At 39.9% G+C, this 21,330-nt stretch overlaps 1 protein-coding gene across 1 annotated transcript; it reads right to left on the bottom strand.

The window, feature by feature from the left end:
• Positions 1-3,190: 3,190 nt before the first annotated feature.
• Positions 3,191-13,756, bottom strand: LOC114856982 (myosin heavy chain, fast skeletal muscle-like). Its single transcript, XM_041071261.2, has 40 exons — positions 13,698-13,756; positions 13,399-13,614; positions 13,175-13,318; positions 12,928-13,084; positions 12,809-12,836; positions 12,616-12,730; positions 12,432-12,524; positions 12,287-12,350; positions 12,108-12,206; positions 11,895-11,998; positions 11,633-11,771; positions 11,406-11,524; positions 11,075-11,224; positions 10,811-10,981; positions 10,413-10,716; positions 10,223-10,287; positions 10,033-10,120; positions 9,783-9,900; positions 9,477-9,600; positions 9,144-9,280; positions 8,501-8,756; positions 8,168-8,410; positions 7,915-8,091; positions 7,691-7,836; positions 7,514-7,604; positions 7,007-7,396; positions 6,676-6,802; positions 6,478-6,596; positions 6,191-6,387; positions 5,793-5,976; positions 5,535-5,700; positions 5,321-5,445; positions 4,921-5,229; positions 4,640-4,843; positions 4,430-4,555; positions 4,179-4,349; positions 3,969-4,073; positions 3,768-3,863; positions 3,501-3,632; positions 3,191-3,285 (listed from the first exon to the last, which is right to left on the bottom strand). The coding sequence occupies exons 2-40, from the start codon at positions 13,603-13,605 to the stop codon at positions 3,265-3,267; spliced, it is 5,811 nt and encodes a 1,936-aa protein (XP_040927195.1). The 5' UTR covers positions 13,606-13,614; positions 13,698-13,756; the 3' UTR covers positions 3,191-3,264.
• Between the last annotated feature and the right edge of the window lie 7,574 nt (positions 13,757-21,330).

Raw genomic sequence — 21,330 nt, 5'->3', positions numbered from 1 at the left:
CTGTGAAATCCATAAATATAGCATTTATTTCTAAGTTCAACCATTTTTCTTTCACATATAGCTGTTAGTCTTGAATTGTTTTTTTCGTATACTGTAGGTTAGCAGGATCATGATAACATCCATCTTCCTTTATATCATCATATAAATACAACTTTTACATTGAATCTGTCCTGTAAATTCCATATAATTAGTACAGTACGTACCTGACCCTCTCTTGGTCAAGAATCAGTTTTCCACAATCCTAATGAAGCATATAACATATTTTCAGTTCACTAAACCAGAAGTTTGAGCAAGAAATACATTTGTAATAAGTTTGTATAATGAAAAAAAAGGAAATCAAATAATGTATCATCATCATCAAAATCATTTGTTGTAAATATATATGTATGCTTAATATGATACTATATTCAATACTCCAAAGTATATAGACAAAATGCCTACCAGAAACAGGGGTCTTCAAGGGTCCTCTACCACACACTGCTGTGTTCTCTTTGACTGCTTATATTGGTTCAGGATTGTCTATGCAGCAAAGTTATATATGGGAGAAATGTCAGCTATGGTATGGCCAACCGTACAAGTATAGACTGAAACTTTACATACTGCATGGTTTATGTTTCAGCTTGTGTGTTCCTCTTCTAGACAGATTCTCTGAATATTCATCTGGTCGTGAAAGTATTTCTTAACTTGACTAAGTAATACTCTCAATTTCTATCTTTCGAACTAATTTATCTTTGATAATGCACCACTAGCGGATTTAGCAAATTTTAATCTAATTTTACCACAGGATGCCTTTCCTTAATTTTGGTCATGCCAAGTGAAAGCTTGAGCTCCATGGCCAGTGAGTTCTCTCACACACACCAATACATTAAATAGACTTTAATTTAATTTAATTTGCCTTTTTTCCAAATTTATATTACATTACTTTTTTGTGACACAGTGCATACAATTGCAGATTCATTTATTATTAACTTATTTCCTGCTGACACATTTACTCACAATGTTTTTGATTAGCTATAATGTCATTATCATCATCCTAATATGTGTTCTATTTTATGAAACCCGTTACAGTAATATTACTCCTTGCAGAAGGTGGTGTGTACTGTGAAGGAGTTTCACCCTGGAGTTTTAAGAAAAGTTAAGATAAACTGTAAATTATCCCACAGAGTGGGAAATTTGCTTGTTACAGCAGCAGTACAGCAGAGAATATAGTATATACATATTGTATACAGTATATACAAATGATAAGAATAATATATATGTGTATGTATGTATGTATGTATGTATGTATGTATGTATGAATGTTCAATTCAATTCAATTCAATTCAATGGAATGATGAGCTCAGTGTATAAATCAAGTCCCCCAGCAGTCTATGTCCATTGCAGCTTAAAACTACCATGCCTACAGAGCAGCCAAAACTCACTTTTGGAGGACTACCTACAAGGCAGTCGATTTGTACCTTGCTGTGCTGGTTCATGTGACTAACAATCATTGCCATTGACCTGAACCATCTCTAACTATAAGCTTTATCAAAAAGGAAGGTTTTAGGCCTAATCTTAAAGGTGGCGATATGTATGTATGTATGTGTGTGTGTGCGTGTGTGTGTGTGTGTGTGTGTGTGTGTGTGTGTGTGTGTTTGTGAAATAAATAAATATATTCATACAGTATATTTAATATATCCATACAGTATATCTATTACTGTATATACATTATATAACATTTATAATATTTTACTCTAGAAATGAAAAATTGTGTAACTGTCCGTTTGAATTTGAGATGTCCTCCTGAGTATTAAAATACCTGTCTACCTTATATGTTTAGGAAATTAATAATTTATGTTCTTTCGAAACAACAAGCTAAAAAGTTTTAATAAACTGTGGGCAATATTTACTCCTGTGGTCTGAAGCATCAAAGTAAATACTTACACAGTCATAATGTACCAACCACACTTAAAGTGATGAATCCTTGCACTGAATGTGTTTTGCTTACTAAGCAGAAGTTAAAATTGGAACACCTCAAACATGGTTAGCAGAACAGCTGATGACTACATGTGTTCAGCATTTGTTGCTGCAGTAAAGTAAGTAAGGAAGTGTTAGCTGTTGAAAAAAATGTCGAGATCCAGGTTTTGTTATACTTACTCCAAAATAGTTAACAACAAAAAATACTGTTTTGCTACTTCTCACAATAGTTGGTGTTTTTACATATTAGACTCCTCACCCAGGTTTTATTTGGTGCATTATTACTTTTGTCATAAATCAATCTCATCATTTCATCAATCATCATTTGTATAGTCTGTCTACAGTATATGTACACAGATATGGCATATATACATATACTGTGTATATGTATATAATAATACATATAATAATGTAATAACATTTCCAGTCTAAATGTAAGTAATACTTAAAAAGTGCAGATTCTATATGTTCAAGGAATGTTTCAATATACATATAGCAATAGTTTAATGCAATAGTTTGATATACTAATGTATTACTTTCAGATCAGACATATACGTATGTTCAGCAATTGCTATTGCGGTTCAATGTAATGGATATGTCCCTGGTATTCACACTCATATGTCAAGCTATTAACACATTCAACTGACTCTGCAGACACATCTTTAAGTCCATTTTTGGCTCAGGCACTCTGCAATCACTGGGCTTGAATGTCAAACTCACTGTAGTAGCTGTGCAATATCAGGTGTAGACGTCACATGCAATAGTGGTAAACTTGCAAAGTGAAAAATACTCTAGCAATTTACAAATTAAATTGTCACCCAATGAAGTGACAAAACCCCTAGGGTAAATGATTTACATTCAGAGACAATTAAGTACACCCTCAAATTACATCACAATCCCAAACCTCTAATTTAGGACATTTAGGATAATTATAGTAAGCATTTAAAATCTTGTCATTTCGTGAAGCAGTGAAACTAAGTGTTTTTTAAACAATATAAAAAATCGTAATATAAGATTAGAGTGCAGGTGGAGTGGAAGCCTTTATCTAATCAGATATTTTGTCCCGAACTGTAAAAATGCGAGATAAACCTAACAGCAGTATTGCCTGCATAGGTTACGAACAAAAACTGATATTACTTTGTAGATGATCAAATACTAATCTTCTACTTTCAAGAAAAACCTCCCTTTTCTGACATTTAGCATGCAATCATTCAAACTCATACAGTCAACAATATAAACTGAAACAATTTTATTGTGGTATTTCACAATATATGAAACAATTAGAGAAGAATTAGCAGGTGGAATATTTTACTCAGCTGCCTCTTTTCCCTGTAAAAATAAAATAAAAGAAATACTTAAGTTTACTACATACAGTTCATATACACATTCTTATATATCTATGTTTTGTAAGTGTTAAATTAGTAATGTATGCAGTTTATGAATAAATCCACAATAGTGTCATAAAATACAACAGAAAGTATCAGAATGGTATAGAATATCGGGAAAGTTAATTTGATTTCATTTTTTTATTGTATTGAAAATACCTTGCCACTGTCACGGCTTTTTGCTCTCAGCTTGTTGACCTGGGACTCTGCAATGTCAGCACGCTCCTCAGCCTCCTCCAGCTCATGCTGGACCTTCCTGCACTTGGAGAGATGAACGTTGGCCTGCTCCTCCTGCAATACATTAAATAGTGAAATGGTAATTTCATTGGTACAATGGTAATGGTCTATCCAGACGGTAAGTGTACTGTACTAACCAATATGATGTGAAGTCAAGTACTGTAACAAATCTAAATATGTCGTCCTTACCGCTTCCTCAGCCTGCCTCTTGTAGGCCTTCACCTTGAGCTGCAACTTGTCAACCAGATCCTGCAGCCTGTTAATGTTCTTCTTGTCCTCCTCAGTCTGTATTAACAAATATAGAGATGAAATAATGTATAAAGATATAGACTTTATGCATTAATATCACTATGGATGTGATTTTTCTGTGCATGCTAAACTACAGTATACCTGATAGGTGAGCTCCTTCACTCTTCTCTCATATTTGCGGACACCCTTAACAGCATCGGCTCCACGTCTCTGCTCAGCTTCAACTTCTGTTTCCAGTTCACGCACCTTTAGAAAACAATGACGATAAAAAAAAAAATTACATTTTATATGTTTTGTGTAATTTACTTATGTGGTTGTTTGTTCAGCTTCAGATATGCAAAAACGTCTTACCCTGGACTCAAGCTTCTGAAGCTGCTTCTTGCCACCCTTCATGGCAAGATTCTCAGCCTCATCCAGGCGGTGCTGCAGGTCCTTGACAGCTACCTCCAGGTTCTTCTTCATTCTCTCCAGGTGAGCACTTGTGTCCTGCTCTTTCTTCAACTCCTCAGCCATCATAGCGGCCTAGAAATTGAACCATTTGTTTACAAATACCATAATTTGATGTAATTTGGTTTTAATAAACCAATAAAGCAGCCACTTACATCAGTAATAGCCTTCTTGGCCTTCTCCTCTGCATTTCTTGCTTCCTGGATAGTGTCATCCACTTCACTCTGGACCTGTACCAGGTCTGATTCAAGCTTCTTCTTAGTGTTCAGAAGACTTGTGTTCTAAAGAATTAAAAAGTAAATGATAATTTCCAGGAAATAGTATCACATTCAAGTTGTGTAAAAGGTGTTTAAAGAATAATTTACTTGTGAGTGCAGAAGACCAACACGCTCACTAGCGTCTACCAGCTCCTGCTCAGCGATCTTGCGGCTTCTCTCAGTTTGTTCCAGAGCAGCTCTAAGTTCCTCAATTTCTGCCAACATGAGAGTGTTTCTGCGCTCCACCATGGCAGCTTGTTCCTTGAGGTCATCCTGGGCTCTGACAGCATCATCAAGGTGCAGTTGAGCATCCTAGAGCAAATCAACAAAATTAAGTTAAATATCTGAATGTACCATAGTCTGTAGAGCATCTACATGCTATGTAGTACCTTGAGCTGGGCCTGCACATTCCTCAACTGCTTCTGGGATTCAGAAGCCTGGCGATTGGCATGGCTCAGCTGAATCTCCATCTCGTTCAGATCTCCCTCCATCTTCTTCTTGATCCTCAGGGCATCATTCCTGCTCCTGACTTCAGCATCCAAACTACTCTGCAATGAGTCAATAACCCTCTGGCTGTTCCTCTTGATCTGCTCAGTCTCCTCATCCTTCTCTGCCAGCTTTCTGTCAACCTCACCCTTGATTTGGTTGAGCTCCAGCTGGACACGCAGGATCTTAGACTCTTCGTGTTCCAGAGTTCCCTAAAGGTGTTGGGAAATGCTCTACAATCAGATGCTTTTTGATACAATATACAGCAAATAGTATGTTGTTGTGTTTACTTTAGAAATATACCTCGGCCTCTTCAAGAGCTGTCTGGATCTCAGCCTTTTCTGTCTCCACCTGCTTCTTGGCCTTCTCCAGCTCATGGATGCTCTTGCCAGTCTCACCAATCTGTTCAGTCAGATCTGAGATCTCCTCTGCAGAGACATGTATGTGTTTGAATTATAACAGACGCAAGTATTTTAGATTCATGTAGATTACAGTTTACATATTATCTAAGACTCACGTTGCAGATTCTTGTTTTCACGCTTCATGGTCTCAAGCTGATCAAGAGCTTCTTCATAAGAGTTCTTCATCTTAAACAGCTCAGTGCTGAGAGATCGGGCCTCTTTCTGGGCACCCTCAAGCTCTGCCTGACCCTCCTCATACTTTTGTTTCCACTCTGCCAACACCTGAATAAAACATTACAGATAGACATGTAACAAGTTATAAAGAAATATTGTTGTCATTTGTAATTGTCTGATGAGGCCAAACTAGTTTTTACCTTGTCAAAGTTCCTTTGTTTCTTGTCGAGGTTAGCAGCCAGTCCATTAGCCCTTTCCACATCAATCATGAGATCCTCCACCTCACTCTGGAGCCTCTGTTTGGTTTTCTCCAGAGAGGCACACTTGGAGTTCACAGCTTCAATCTGCTCCTCAGCTTCCTGAAGGCGTTGAGCCAGCTTTTTCCTTTAAAATGTGTTGCGTTGTTTCTTAGTGAAAGCCTCAGAGAATTTTTTTGACTATCAGTATTGCTATCAGTAATAAGCAGTGCAGTTGAATTGATACGCTGATATGTATGTTCAATGAATTACGTGTGCTCGTATAAGCCATATTGTAATAGATTAGCCATGACTAAAAGATACATAATAAGTAGCTATTCAAACATTTAAATAAAACTCACTTGGCCTCCTCAAGCTCCTCAGTGCGCTGGATAGCATCAGTTTCGTACTTGGTTCTCCACTGAGCCACCTCACTGTTGGCCTTGGACATTCCACGCTGCAGCTCAGCTTTGGCCTCCTGCTCCTCCTCAAACTGCTCCCTCAGCAGATCACAGTCATGGCGGGCGGATTGCACTGCATGGGCAAGAGCATTCTTGGCCTGGTGCATGAAAGACGATGGTTGAGAATTTCTGAATTGTGAACATAAAAAAAAAGTCATACATATTCAATATAATAACTGTTTTCTTACCTTGACCTCCTCTTCAATTTGCCTCTTCAGCTCCTCAATCTGCTGTGTGAAAGCTTGTTTGCCTCTTGTAAGCTGGGAGACAAGAGCTTCTTTCTCTTCAGTTTGACGACTGAATTCACCTTGTGTGGAAAGTGTAATCAGGCATTATTTTGTGTTGTTACATTTAGTTTATTATTTTGATTTCAGTGTGATTCATACCATTCTCGGTAAGCAGACGAGCTTTCTGTGCCCCCAGGTCGTTGATTTGACGAACATTTTCATCATTCTTTGTCTTCAGTTCGCTAAGTTGGTCCTCAAGAGTGCGGCACAGCTTTTCAAGATTTCCCTAACATGACAAAGAAAGATCAGATCAGAAATTAAAATATTTAATAATAATACTATTAATAATAACATTATTATTATTATTATTATTATTATTATTATTATTATTATTATTATTATTATTATTATTATTATTATTATTATTATTGAATTACTCGACTTTTTATCTTAAATTAAACACTAGATAGCTCAATGATGTATTGTGCACCTTTGCTTTGGCAACAGCCTCCATGTTGCTGGAGAGGTCATCAATCTCCATCTTGTATTCACTCTTCTCTTTCTCAAGCTTCTGCTTGACACGCTGAAGGTTGTCGATCTGCTCTCCCAGCTCAGCAACGCTGTCAGCCTGCTTCTTGCGAAGTGCAGCTGCAGTGGCTTCATGCTGCAGAGTGGCCTCCTCGAGATCACGACGGAGCTTCTGGAACTCAGCCTCACGCTTCTTGTTCATCTCAATCTGAGCAGCAGTGGCACCACCAGCCTCCTCCAGCCTCTCACTGATCTCCTCAAGTTCTCTGGAGAGATCAGCCCTCTGCTTTTCAACCTTGGCACGAGCAGCACGTTCAGCCTCAATCTCTTCCTCCAGTTCCTCAATACGAGCCTGTCCAACGTATGTAAAGTATGTACGTTACCTTTTAGTGAACCTTAAATTTTAAAATGTAATATCAGACATGTAGGATTTAGTACAATATTTTGTGTAACGCAATATATTAGTCACCTGGAGCTCCTTGATCTTCTTCTGAAGCTGAGCACCCATTGACTGCTCATCCTCAATCTTGCTAAGGAGCTGACTAATTTCAAAGTCCTTCCTGTAAGAGTAACGCAATAATAATAGTTACTCAATGGTATTACTATATGACTATACACATTGTAAAATAAAGACGACAGCGGGTACTTTTTGATTTTCTCCTCAGACTGCTGTTTGTCATTCTCAAGATCCATGATGGATTCCTGCGCCAGTTTCAGGTCACCCTCCAGCTTTCTCTTGGCTCTCTCGAGGTCCATTCTTAATTTCTTCTCTTGTTCCAGAGAACCCTCAAGCTACAAAACAAAGTGAGCTTGTTATAATCATATCCAAGAAGTTTTCTCTTTTGCCAGTCCAATATTTTTTTAACTCACATCATCAACTTGCTGCTCAAGCTTGGTCTTGGCCTTGGTCAGAGTGTTGACTTTGTCCTCCTCAGCCTGCAGGTCATCAAGGGTTTGTTGATGAGCCTCCTGCAGGGCTTTCTTCTCCTTGGTCAGTTTAGCAATACTCTCATCCTGAGAGGCCATCTCCTCTGTGAGGTTCTTGACCTAAGTTTGCAAGAAAGAGGTTGTTTAGAACAATGCTCATTAGATATGATCTGCTAGCTACTGTAATAATACTAACCTTGTTCTCAGTGGCATGTTTCTCCTTTTCCACTTTGGCCAAGGTAAGTTCCAGATCATCAATGTCCTTCTTGAGCTCAGAGCATTCATCCTCCAGCTTCCTCTTTTTAGCAGTAAGCTCAGCATTGATTTCTTCTTCATCCTCCAGTCTCTCAGTTGTCTCTTTGAGCTTAGCCTCAAGCTGAATCTTGCTCTTGATGAGGCCTTCACATCTCTCTTCAGCATCTGACAGGTTCTCACTTTCCTAGTTGATTGTATGGACATGGGGGTCAGTATACCAATATTTAATCAAGGAAACATAAAAAAAATCCTCTGTCGATTCATTTGTACTTACAGATGCTACTTGGAGCTGCAGGTCGTTTTTCTCCTGCAGAAGAGACACCATCTTTTCCTCCAGTTCCTTCTTCTTGGCCAGGGCAGCAGCCAAATCACTTGTCATCTTGTCATAGTTCTCCTTCATCTGCTGCAGCTCCTTCTCAGTTTCAGCACTTTTCAGCAGAGGCTTGATCTTATAGTACACCTTCATCCATGGCCAGTGTTTGACATTCATGAATGAGCGGATGTTGTACTGGATGGTAAAGATGGCATCTCTGTTGACACAAGCATTGTATTATGGAAGCTGTTTTTGGTGTTTGAAGACATTAACTTGAATTCAACCATATATAAATATAAATAAGTTCTGTTCATGCCACAAGAATAGGAATAAGAATAAGAGTAAGAATAAGAATAAGAATAAGAATAAGAATAAGAATAAGAATAAGAATAAGAATAAGAATAAGAATAAGAATAAGAATAAGAATAAGAATAAGAATAAGAATAAGAATAAGAAAGGCTCAGTGGGGAAATTCCATCTCAGAGGAGGGAACAAAGTTTGAGTCAGACTGCAACTTTTTCCTTGGCTGTCCTGTGCAAACTTGGCCATTAAAGCTGAGAATTCTGATTGTGATTTTGATATTGTATTGGTGTTTAAAACCCACCTCCTCTCCATCATCTTCACAAACTCCTTCCTCATGACAAAACCACGACAAAGAGCCTGAGTCATTGTGACCAGAGATGCAAGCTTTTCATCTCTCATTTCCTCAAGGGTACCCAGCAGACCAGCCTTGAAGAACACCTGGACAATCACAGAATTAGATAAAAAACATTTCAGTATGATGATCATGATTAATCTCATGATGCCATTTTAAAGCCAATATTACACACCACATGAACATAAGTTGGAACATAAAAAATCATTCAATATTTCACATGGATAGAAAAACTAAAATTCTGTTGTAGTGACCTTAATGTAAGGTATATGCAGTGGTTACCTTGGTGTGACCAAATCTGTACTCATCATGATTAACATCAATTGACCCAAGCAGCTTCTCTGCAGCCTTCTTGTTGTCAATGAACTGGCCTTCAGGGATAACACTGGCATTCAGCACCTTGTATCTGTTATCAGACAGAAAATGGTATCACTGAAATAATAATAATAATCCTTCAAAAGTCACACAGGTTGAGTGTCTAGGCACCTTGTACCTTTCAGGATAAAGTTAATGGTTATTGTGGGAATGTTTTAATTCCAACTATTAAAGTTAAAGTAAATTTGATTCTTTTAAACTATTTACTGATACCTCTGCTTGAAGTCACCATAGAGGATTCTGCTGGGGAAACCTTTCCTGCAGATTCTAATACCTTCCAGGACACCATTACACCTAAGCTGGTGGATGACCAGGAAATTCTCCATCAGACCTATAAGACAAAGTATTTGTTTAATTATAGTATGCAAATAGACACTCAGAGATTGACAAACGTTAAGTAAATCTTAACATTGAAGTGATTCTGCAGAGAAATTAATGAGAATATGTTGTGCATGTACTGTACCTGGGGTCTTAGATTCATTGGGAATGAGGCAACGCACAAAGTGAGGATGGGTGCTCCTCAAGTTAGTCATCAGCTTGCCCAAATTCTCCTGTAGACACAATATTGTCAGTTGTATTTTCAAGAATTCGTAGTCCACCTCATATGTAAACTGAGACATAACATCTGTTTAATTTGCAATTCTACAGCTTACCCTAAACTGTGAAGACACTGTCTGCATAGAGCCACCCTTCTTCTTGCCTCCCTTCTTTCCAGTGTCTGATGATAAATTTAAGCGAAATTTTGTGCCATTAACATTTTCACGGTCAACTGCTTGAATGTTTTATTCATCTACACAAACCCACATTTAAATATCCTGTGGGATTGTGTAGCCAATAATTTACCTTCAGCAGCAGCGGGGGGATACAGATGAGACAGCAGTTTGACAGAAGACTTCTGGTACAGCTGCACAACAGACTCGTTCAGTGGGTCCTTGTTCTTGTCCAGCCAGCCGGTGATGTTGTAGTCCACAGTACCAGCATAGTGCACCAGGGAGAAGTGAGCCTCAGCCTTGCCCTTGGCTGGCTTTGGCTTCTCAAAGGCTTTTGCCTTGCCAAGATGCTGGTCATACAGCTTGTTCTTGAAGGATGTGTCAGTGGCCTTGGGGAACATGCACTCCTCTTCAAGGATGGAGAAGATACCCATGGGCTTGTTGAGAAATGTAACAGACATGTCATTGAGTGGTGCGCTCTTTCGTAGGAAAAACAGCTGCACAGGGTAGAAACACAAAACTGATGGATACCTTTTCAATCAGCTCAATGCAGGCAGCCAAGTCCATGCCAAAGTCAATGAACTCCCAAATGATACCCTCCTTCTTGTACTCCTCTTGTTCCAGCACAAACATGTGGTGGTTGAAGAACTGTTGCAGTTTCTCGTTGGTGAAGTTGATGCACAGCTGTTCCATGCTGTTGTACTGTTGGGGACAAATAGTAAGTACTTATGTCTCTCAGGCAGAAGAAAATAATTGTGCGAAACAAAGTCATGAATGCTAGGAGATTTAGCTTACATCAAAGATTTCAAAGCCAGCAATATCCAGCACACCAATGAAGAAATTCCTTTGCTGCTTAGTGTCCAACATCTGGTTGATACGGATGACCATCCACAAAAACATCCTCTCGTAGATAGACTTGGCCAGAGCTGAGACGGAGTTATACACCTGGAATAAAGCATGAAGGACATTTTTGGTCAGTGATAGGTGGACCACACACAGTAGTTGTGCACATTTTACAAAACTGTACAGTCAAAACAATGTCTAAATTTAAAGACTGTGTTGTCCACAATCATCCACTGTCTGTTTTACTTCAGTATGACTTTGTGTAGTGAGCCTTCATGTTCACCTGAGGTACAGTCTGTCCCTTGGTGACATACTCATTTCCGACCTTTACTCTGGGATAGCACAGAGCCTTGAGCATATCAGCAGAGTTCAGACCCAGCAAGTAAGCAACCTTGTCAGCCTCTGGAAACAGAACAGTGATTAACTGTTAGAAGTGTGACATTGATTAACACGATGGACAAAGATACATTGTTGTTGAGAAGCTTTACATAACTAATAAGTAGAACTTGCCTTCTGTGCCATCAGGCTCAGCCTGCTCCTCACGCTGCTTTTGCTTGAATTTCATGTTACCGTGGTGGATCACAGCACCTGTCATTTTGTAGATGCTCATCTTTTCCTCACCACTGAAGCCCAGGATATCAATGGCGTTCTGTGTTTTTAAAAGAGAATCCAGAATAAAGTGATGTAAATAAAACTAATATTAGAAGACTGAACTACATTCAAACTTCTGACTAGTCATACTGTTTCATAGTGTAACCTATGAATCTCTTACATCAGTGGCTTCCAGCTCAACTTTGTCATCAATACTGGCGACAGTGACCTGACCCTGGCTGATCATAGGGAAGTCGTAGGGGTTGGTTGTGATGAGTGACATTTCTGGAAGTCACAAAAAAGGCAAAAGGTTCAATAAACCAAGAAAAAGCAGGACATAGTCTCCATCTTCTGCAACATATAAGTTGGTTTTACACTGTGCAGTTTGACTTACCAACCAGCTCAGGTTTGTGGTTTGTCATCATCTGGTAGAAGATGTGGTAGCCTCTTTCATCAGGAAGCTGGAAAGTCACTCTAGATTTCTCCAGCAGATCTAGAAATGTTTGCCATTAGCACTACATGGCCATTTCTGAAATTTGATCTTGTATTCTTGCCATGAGGATTGTTACTTACATGTCTCAATATCAGCACTGGACAGTTTACCGGTTGTGCCAAAATGGATTCTGATGAATTTACCCTGTTTAAAACAAAAGATTTTAACAACACTAGCAAAGTGTAACTAGATCTTAGTCATGTGTAGAAATGGCTCTATACTTACAAAACGTGAAGAGTTGTCATTCCTCACAGTTTTGGCGTTACCATAAGCCTCCAGCAGGGGATTTGCTGCAATAATCTGATCTTCCAGTGACCCCTGTGACCCAAGGTTAGAGATAAAATGGTTATGGGACTGTCCTAATAGAAGTATATTTTGACGTACCAGGATTATTGATATAATAACATACCTGCATCTTGCCAGGTCCTGCGTCCTTCTTCTTGTCTCCACCAACTGTTGAGATTGTGGCAAAGTACTGGATGACACGCTTGGTGTTCACAGTCTTTCCAGCACCAGATTCTCCGCTGGATATAGAAAAGGCTGACTGTATAAGATAAAAATTGATAAAAATGTTTGGTAAAACTGAAAGAGGTGAAACTTACGTGATCAAGACAGACTGGTTCTCTCTGTCTGTTGGAAGCGTAGAAGAAATAACCACATGGTTATTCAATGAAACCTTACATGCTTTTGAATTCTGCATAGTAAAGGTGAAGATCCATACCAGTAAGCATGAACTGATAAGCATTGTCAGAGACGGAGAAGATGTGGGGTGGAGCCTCCATCCTCTTCTTGCCTCTGTAGGCACTTACAACTTCAGAATCATACACTGGGAGCCACTTATAGGGGTTGACAGTGGCACAGAACAAGCCAGAGTAGGTCTGAAAGTGAAGATAGCAACATAACTGTTTAATCCATGTTTTCTACACCTAATATCTTTGACTAGTGTTTGTAGTGGTTTATTATCCTACGTAGATCATCCATGCTGCATAACGCTCTTTGAGGTTATACAGGACAGAGGCTTCATTGAGATGGGTCATCATGGCCATGTCCTCAATTTTGTCGAACTTTGGGGGGTTCATTGGAGTGACATCATCTTCCTTAACTGTCCTCTCCTGCAACCAGACATTAGTTACAATGTGAAATGATCACAGGTACAGTAACTCACTGTTGAAAATGATTTGATGTTACCAACCTCTTGAGTGTCCAGGACCTTGACAGTGACTTTGCCACCATCTTTCTTGATGATTGTTGCCTTCAAGTACAGCTCTTTGGCATCAGCCACATAGCAGGCAGACTTGGCATCAAAAGGTTTGTTTTGAGCCTCAATTCTCTCCTTCTCTGGCTTACGAAGGTAAATGGCAGCTTTGCCATATACGGCCATTTCTGCGTCCGTACTCATGGTGGTTACCTGTTACGAACAACGGCTTTGTTAAACACATATTTTTATTTATGCACTTTATCAAGTACCAAGTTGCCTGGTATCTGTCTTACTTAAAAACCTTTTTAAGTCCGTTTTAGGTTTGTTTCTTGCTCTTGTTGTCGTTATTCCCCTGTGAAATTAATGTTATTTGTCAAATGCCTGTTGAAAACATAACCGAACTACTGTTTTAAATGACAAAATTTAGCTTCTAGTTAAACCTATGATATTTCACAATTAAATAACAATTTGTGAAGTTACTCATATTTACAGTATTTTTAAAATGAGGGTTGCATTTAAAGTACACTACCTTAAGAGCACAGTATAACCTCACCAGAGACTGGACCCTCCACTAACTGTGAGGCTCATCCTGGACTCAATATATTGGGTCTAGTGTGCTTACATAGCAAAGGTTAAAACAAGGTCACAGTCCATATATGGTTAAAATGACAGATGATCTTATGAGCACTTCGGCCAAAATAAGTAACATTTATTCCTCATAAAACAAAAATAAACCTCTCTTCCTCTCTGCCCTTCATCCTCCTATATATATATATATATAGCAGGTGCAGGACAGTTCAACTTAATTCCTTTCAACAAATAACAAATGAGTGAATTATTACCATCACTGGTAATGTTGTATTATTATAGTCTACCTTATCTGTGTGTTTCTTGTAATTCTTCAGTGGTCACAGCAATTGTGAAGTTGTAAAACTTCAGATCAACTGTGAGAGGTTTTGTTTACCTAAAAGAATAAATTTGATTTAGTGGTAAGTGCGAACCACTTGTCAGCTAATTTGGGTTGTACAGAGGAAACACATGCTCTGTGTCTGTAAGCAGCATTTGTTAGGGACCCCCTGTTATACCTCATCATGATTCCACTGAATTTACTGGTTACTACTTTGAAAGCTACAACAAGTACATATGCCAACACAGAGTGATGAAAGGCCTGGACTAGGATTATCTTACTGTTTATGAATTAAACAATAATAATTTTCTGTGTTAGAGAGAGAATGGCTTTTTTGTGTGTGTTTGTGTGTGTGTTTATGGAAATTTCGATGTCATAGGAATAAATTCCTTACTGTTTTTGTTGCACATGATTTCATATAGGTGATTTTTAGCAGCAAACCTCTCTTAGGTCAGTTCAATAACACCTACTGTAGCAGGTCGTAGCAATAAGCATGCAGCTGACTGATCACCCAGCACAAAACCCTCCTACTGCATAGCTGACTTCCTACGGTCAGATGCTATAAAGCTACTCCTTGTATGACTAATGTTTTAAATTTGTCATGTCCTACTTGATAAGCATACAAAAAAATTATCTTAAACACAATTTAAACCCAACGTCTGTAGCTGAAAATATATATTTTGTTGCTCAGTGATGCACTCTGCTAGAGAAAAAAAAAACACAAATTGCAATCATTTGATAATTTGTGCAAATGCACAACAAAAAAGCCAGTTTCTTATAAACCAAACATTTGGTGTGCTGCATTTAACTTAATGAACACCTGTGCTGAAATACTAAGAATAAAGGAGGGCAAGCTGGGAGGTCACAAGAGCGATGGGGGTGGCCTTTTGAGGCCCAATGCAGTTGTTGTAAAAAAGTTCTTATAAAAGACAGGGAGCAGAGTTACCAAAGTGAAACACGATCAAATGCACTTTCCCCACTCATGGTGTGATCTATCTGTGTCTAAACATGATGGCAATAAAGAGTGAAACTCCTGACGGGAGGAGATGAAATGAGCAGACAGGTGGAGTATCTTGTTTGTTCAATTTCCCAGAGTAAGTCTTGTACACAGATTTAAGATGATTAGATATATAAGGTTGTGATCCATTTTCTTCTTCAGAACTGCATTAATAGTGTATTTCTGACAGGGCTACATCATTGATAGAGAAGCACCCCTTCTTTCTCTAAATCATGGCTAATCAACTTGTAGGTTTATATAAGTATAGGAAGGTGAGTTTGGACAACTGTGAAAGAAGGACAAGCATAGTGTTCCATTTTAATAAAAAAAGTGTGACTGGCACCTGCCTTTGCATATATATCCTCTTTGATACATGTATGTCATTGTATAACCTCAGTTTGTAACCTTTTTGTGTAGAGTGTAAGTGAAGAAACTTTGTGCTTACTTGAGTTTACTTTTTTGTTGTAACAAATAGTTATTCAGTTATTCTTTGTGTAACTAAAGATGTGCCATAATACTTTACTTTGGCATTTAAGGTCAATGTCTTGTCCCATCATTGACCTTTAGACAGAAGACGAACAAACTTAGATATACTAGCGGGCTGGGGCCCAGTAAGGGATGGAAAAGCTCCTGTCAGTTGACTGAAAGCAGCAAATATAAACTGCTCCATCTGTAATCAGCTCCAACTATCCCCAAACCTATGAACCTTGGTTGTAAGTGTTCAGAGTCATTCTAGGGGAAAAGACAAGTTGATTAAATGAAGTTCTAACTTTGTTTTATTCAAACTTTTCGTTTTCATGTTTTCATGTACATTTTCATGTAATGTACTGAGCGCAAGACGTTTTTGAAGTGCGGCTGGCTGAACGATTGATCACTTGACCGCAGTGGCTCACTGCCAACTGTAACAGACCGAGCACTGTGTGTGACGTGCCATTCCACTTGGTGTTATTTAAAAAAGGTTTTAATAGTATAAGAACTTCCTGTTTGGAAATTATGTAAACAGCAAAGGTTGATTAGACTCAGACTTTTCCGTCCCTTACTGGGCCCCAGCCCCCCCAGTAAATAATTTTGTTCGTCTTCTGTCTAAAGGTCAATGATGGGACAAGACAATGACCTTAAATGCCAAAGTAAAGTATTATGGCACATCTTTAGTTACACAAAGAATACCTGAATAACTATTTGTTACAACAGAAAAGTAAATTCAAGTAAGTACAAGGTTCCTTCACTTACACTCTTTTAATCTACACAAATAATCGCCAAATTGTTGGTAGGTTACAAACTGAGATTATACAATTACATATCAAAGAGTATATATATATATATATATATGTGTGTGTGTGTGTGTGTGTGTGTGTGTGTGTGTGTGTGTGTGTGTGTGTGTGTGTATATATATATATGTGTGTGTGTGTGCAAAGGCAGGTGCCAGTCAAGCTTTCTTTATTAAAATGGAACACTATGCTTGTCCTTCTTTCACGGTTGTCCAAACCCACCTTCCTATACTTATATAAACCTACAAGTTGATTAGCCATGATTCAGAGAAAGAATGGGTGCTCAATGATGTACCCCTGTCAGAAATACACTATTAATGCAGTTCTGAAGAAGAAAATTGATCACAACATTATATATCTAATCTTCTTAAATATGGGTGTAAGATTTACTCTGGGAAATTGAACAAACAAGATACTCCACCTGTCTGCTCATTTCATCTCCTCCCTCCCCCCTCCTTCACTCTTTATTGCCCTCATGTTTAGACACAGATAGATCACACCATGAGTGGGGAAGGTGCATTTGATCGCGTTTCACTTTGGTAACTCTGCTCCCTGTCTTTTCTAAGAACTTTTTACAACAACCGCATTGGGCCTCAAAAAGCCACCCCCATCGCTCTTGTGACCTCCCAGCTTGCCCTCCTTTATTCTTAGTATTTCTGTAGCAGAGTGCATCACTGAGCAGCACTTGGTATATACAAAATATTCAGAAAACAAGTATAAAATTGATTCAGGAATTATATATTTACAGCTACAGGTGTTGGGTTTAAATTGTTTAAAAGTATCTTGTCATACTGTATTACTGTATGGACCTTACAGTCAACTTTAATGATTAATAATGTGACTCTGCTGCATAATACCAGGTCCAGACCACTTTCCCCTTGTTCCACTAGAAGTGCACTATCACCCCACAAAGGGCTGTGTATTTTTACTCTATAGTTTATGATTTAGCTGTATTTAAAGGTATCATTTCATACTGTATTACTGTATGGCCATTATAGTCAACTTTGATGAATAATAACTTGACTTTGGTGCATAATGCCAGACCCAGACAACTTTCTCCTTGTTCTACGGGTGTGTACTATCACAACACAATGATATGTCTAGTGCCGCACTATAAACAGTGCAGTGTGTAACATTGTATTTGTATTGTTTTCAGTCTGTATTGTGAAGAGAAAGTAATTGCTTTGAATCCAATACTGAAAATATACATTCTGTATTTACATTTTAGTGTTCAACACGGGGAATAGTTGTGCTACAGTATGCGCTCTACCACCAAGCCAACCAACAGGATCAGGACCATCCTTTAAAGACTGGGTAAGGTAATGTTTCTGTTTTCCATAGTATTTAAATATTACAATATGCAAGGCTTGGAACAGAGAAGGCCATTACTATGATAATACGAACTCTAGAAATGGTAAATGGTTTGATGAGAACAAATAATAAATAAATAAATTTCATTCAGATGCTATAAAATGGTCATTCATGTGCCCTTTTACAGATACAGTGTGATGGCTGTTGCAGGTGGTTTTATGCACAGTGCTAACATATAGATAAAGACTCACTTAAAGCTACAACTGAAGGCTGGAATTGCTATCTTTGTAAATGATTCATAAACCATGAAAAAGTTACGGGATGTATCCTATTTGTCCTGGGTCTTCCGCGGGGCCTCCTACCTGTGGGACATGCCTGGAACATCTTCCCAGGGAACCGTCTAGGAGGCATCCGAACCAGATGCCCGAGCCACCTCAGCTGGCTCCTCTCGATGTGGAGGAGCAGTGAATCTACTAAGAGCTCCTCACCGTATAGCTAAGGGAGCGCCCAACCACCCTGCGGAGGAAACTCATTTCTGCGGCTTTAATCCAAGATCTTGTTATTTTTGTCAGGACCATAGGTGAGGGTAGGAACGTAGATTGACCGGAAAATTGAGAGCTTCGCCTTTCGGCTCAGCTACCTCTTCATTATGACAAATCGGTACACCAACCACATTACTGCAGCCACTGCACCGATTTGTCTGTCAATCCCGAGCAGTTTTCTTCCCTCACTCGTGAACAAGACACCAAGATACTTGTACTCCTGCACTTGGGGCAGAAGCTTTCCTCCAACCTGGAGAGAGCAAAACACATTTTTCCAAGCGAGTACCATGGCCTCAAACTTGGAGGAACTAATTCTCATCCCAGCCGCTTCGCACTCTTAGAAAGCAACGTCAGCAGAGACGCAATCCTGTGGTCCCTGAACCAGACCCCCTCCGGCTGCAGGCTGTGCCTAGACGTTCTGTCCATAAAAATAATGAACAGAACCGGTGACAAAGGGCAGCACAGCTGAAGTCCAACATCCACTGGTAACAGGTCTGACTTATTGCTGGCAATGTGACACAAGCACTTGCTGACCAGACAGCCCTTGGCAAAGAGCCTCTGACTCTATACTCCCGGAGGAGAATGGTTGAAGGATGTGGACGAATCCCTTCTCCAAGTCCACAAAACACATGCAGACTGGTTGGGCAAACTCCCACAAACCCTCAAGCACCCTATTAGAGCTATTAGGGTATAGAGCTGGTCCAGCATTCCACGACCACGACAAAAACCACATTGTTCCTCCTATATCCGATCTTGGACAATCGGTCGAATTCTCCTCTCCTGTACCCTGCCATAGACTTTCCCAGGGAGGCTGAGAAGTGTGATCCCTCTATAGTTGGAACACAATCTCCTGTTCCCCTTTTCAGAGGGACAACCACCCCAGTTGTTTAGTCCAGAGGAACTGTCCCTATCGTCCACGCAATTTTGCAGAGGTGTGTCACCCAGGAGAGCCGCACAACATCCAAAGACCGAGCCGACGCGCGGTAGTCCTTGTTTTTATACTATTTATAGGGGATGTGAACCTGGCCCGTGGCCTAGGACCTGTTTGCCTTGAGAGACCCTACCAAGGGCATTCAGCCCCCAGACAACATAGCCCCCAGGGTCATTCAGGCACACAAACTCCACCACGTTAAGGCAGCTGTTTAAGGAGGAGCTAGTTATATGTTTCACACATATTCATGTAGTGACATATAGTCTGGGCCTGGCATTATTACTAAAGTCAAGTTATTCACCATCAAAGTTGACAATATGAGCCACACAGTATTACAGTATGACATGGTACTTTTAAATACTAATAAATCCTTAACTATACAATAAACATACACCAGGTGTTTGTGGGGTGTACACTTCTAGTAGAATAAGGGGAAAGTGGTCTGGGCCTGGCATTATGCACCAAAGTCAAGTTTTTTACCATCAAAGTTGACTGTATTACAGTAGGACATGGTACTTTCGAATACTGCTAAATCCTAAACTATACAGTAAAAGCCCAGATCTTTGTGGGCTGATAGGGCATGTCTAGTAGAACAAAGATAAAGTGGTCTGGGTCTGGCATTATGCACCAAAGTCAAGTTATTAATCATCATATTTGACTCTAAAGGCCATATTACAATATGACATGATACTTTCGAACACTGCAAAATCCTAAACTATACAGTAAAAATATACAGGTCTTTGTGGGGGATAGTACACATCTAGTAGAACAAGGAGAAAGTGGTCTGTCAGGAATGACCTCCTCCGGGCCAACAGGGACACGAAAACAGGGGCAAGACTTGACTGGGGTGTTGGGTGCATTGGCCAGGACTGGGATAGAGCTAGAGCTTGAGCGAGACATGGCTGAGCTGGAGTTAGGACTGAGCTTGAAGACTGGGCTGGAGCCTGAAGTGGAGTTTCATACAAGAGAGCAGTAGCTTGGCTTGGCTTGACTGGGTTAGAGCTTGAGCTGAGCTGAAGCTGGGAATGGACTTGAATAATGGGCTGAAGCCCGACCTGGAGTTTCATACGGCAGGGCTGGAACTTGAACTTGGCAAGATGGCTGCTGCACTGGAGGTTGACGTGGCTTGGCCACAGGTGCAGCAGAGGTCAGACGTGGCTGGGTGACAGGTGCAGCAGGGGTCAGACAAGACTGGATGACTGGGGCAGCAGCACGCTGAGGTTTCAGGGCAAGATGCGGGTAAGCAGCAACAGATTGAGGGACAGAGACTGAAGAGGCCAGGAGAATGTTCAGTCCAGGGAGCAGTTCCAATAGCCCCAGGGCTTTACTCAATCCTGGGGTCCCCAGAATCTTCTTTTTTTTTTTGTTCTGTCCAGCATTTTAACAAGCAGCATATCTTACAAGGTGTGTGTCACACCACCAGTTTCCGCTTCCTGTTTTAGTTTGATAGTTTCCGGTTTACCAGTCTATCACACTCACGCTAACCTTACTTCCGGTTTTTAGTTCACGCACCTGTTCCTCATTCATCATTACTTCCCGGACATTTAAGCACCACCGGTCACCATCATGATTTGCCAGATCGTTGTACCCTTGAAGTCACGTATCCAGCAATTCCTAACTCTGAGTATCCCGTAGCCTGACCATCTTCTGTACCTCTGACCACCGATCTCGTCTTACCCTTGCCGGTCTTGTAAGTTTCGTCGTTACCGAACCTAGCCTGTCTTTGACTTGTCTGAAGCCCGCCGATTTCTGTATCCTGATCTGAGTCTTCCCGGTGATTACCTTCTGCCTGTCTGGACCCGAGTGAGCTGAGCCCTGTTTTGTGCCTAAGAGCTGTTGTTACCTGTGTATGACCCCGGACCGTTGTGACCTGAATTTTTGGATTAAATATCAGTTTGACCGCATCTCCTTGTCTATCGTCTCTTCGCTGTGCATTGTGGTGGAAATTTTCCATAAAGAAGTAGATGAGA

This window comes from Betta splendens, chromosome 6 (assembly GCF_900634795.4).
Source record: "Betta splendens chromosome 6, fBetSpl5.4, whole genome shotgun sequence".
NCBI classification, from domain to species: domain Eukaryota; kingdom Metazoa; phylum Chordata; class Actinopteri; order Anabantiformes; family Osphronemidae; genus Betta; species Betta splendens.
Note: the sequence above shows the minus strand (reverse complement) of the source record. Positions and strands in the feature narration are given on the sequence as shown.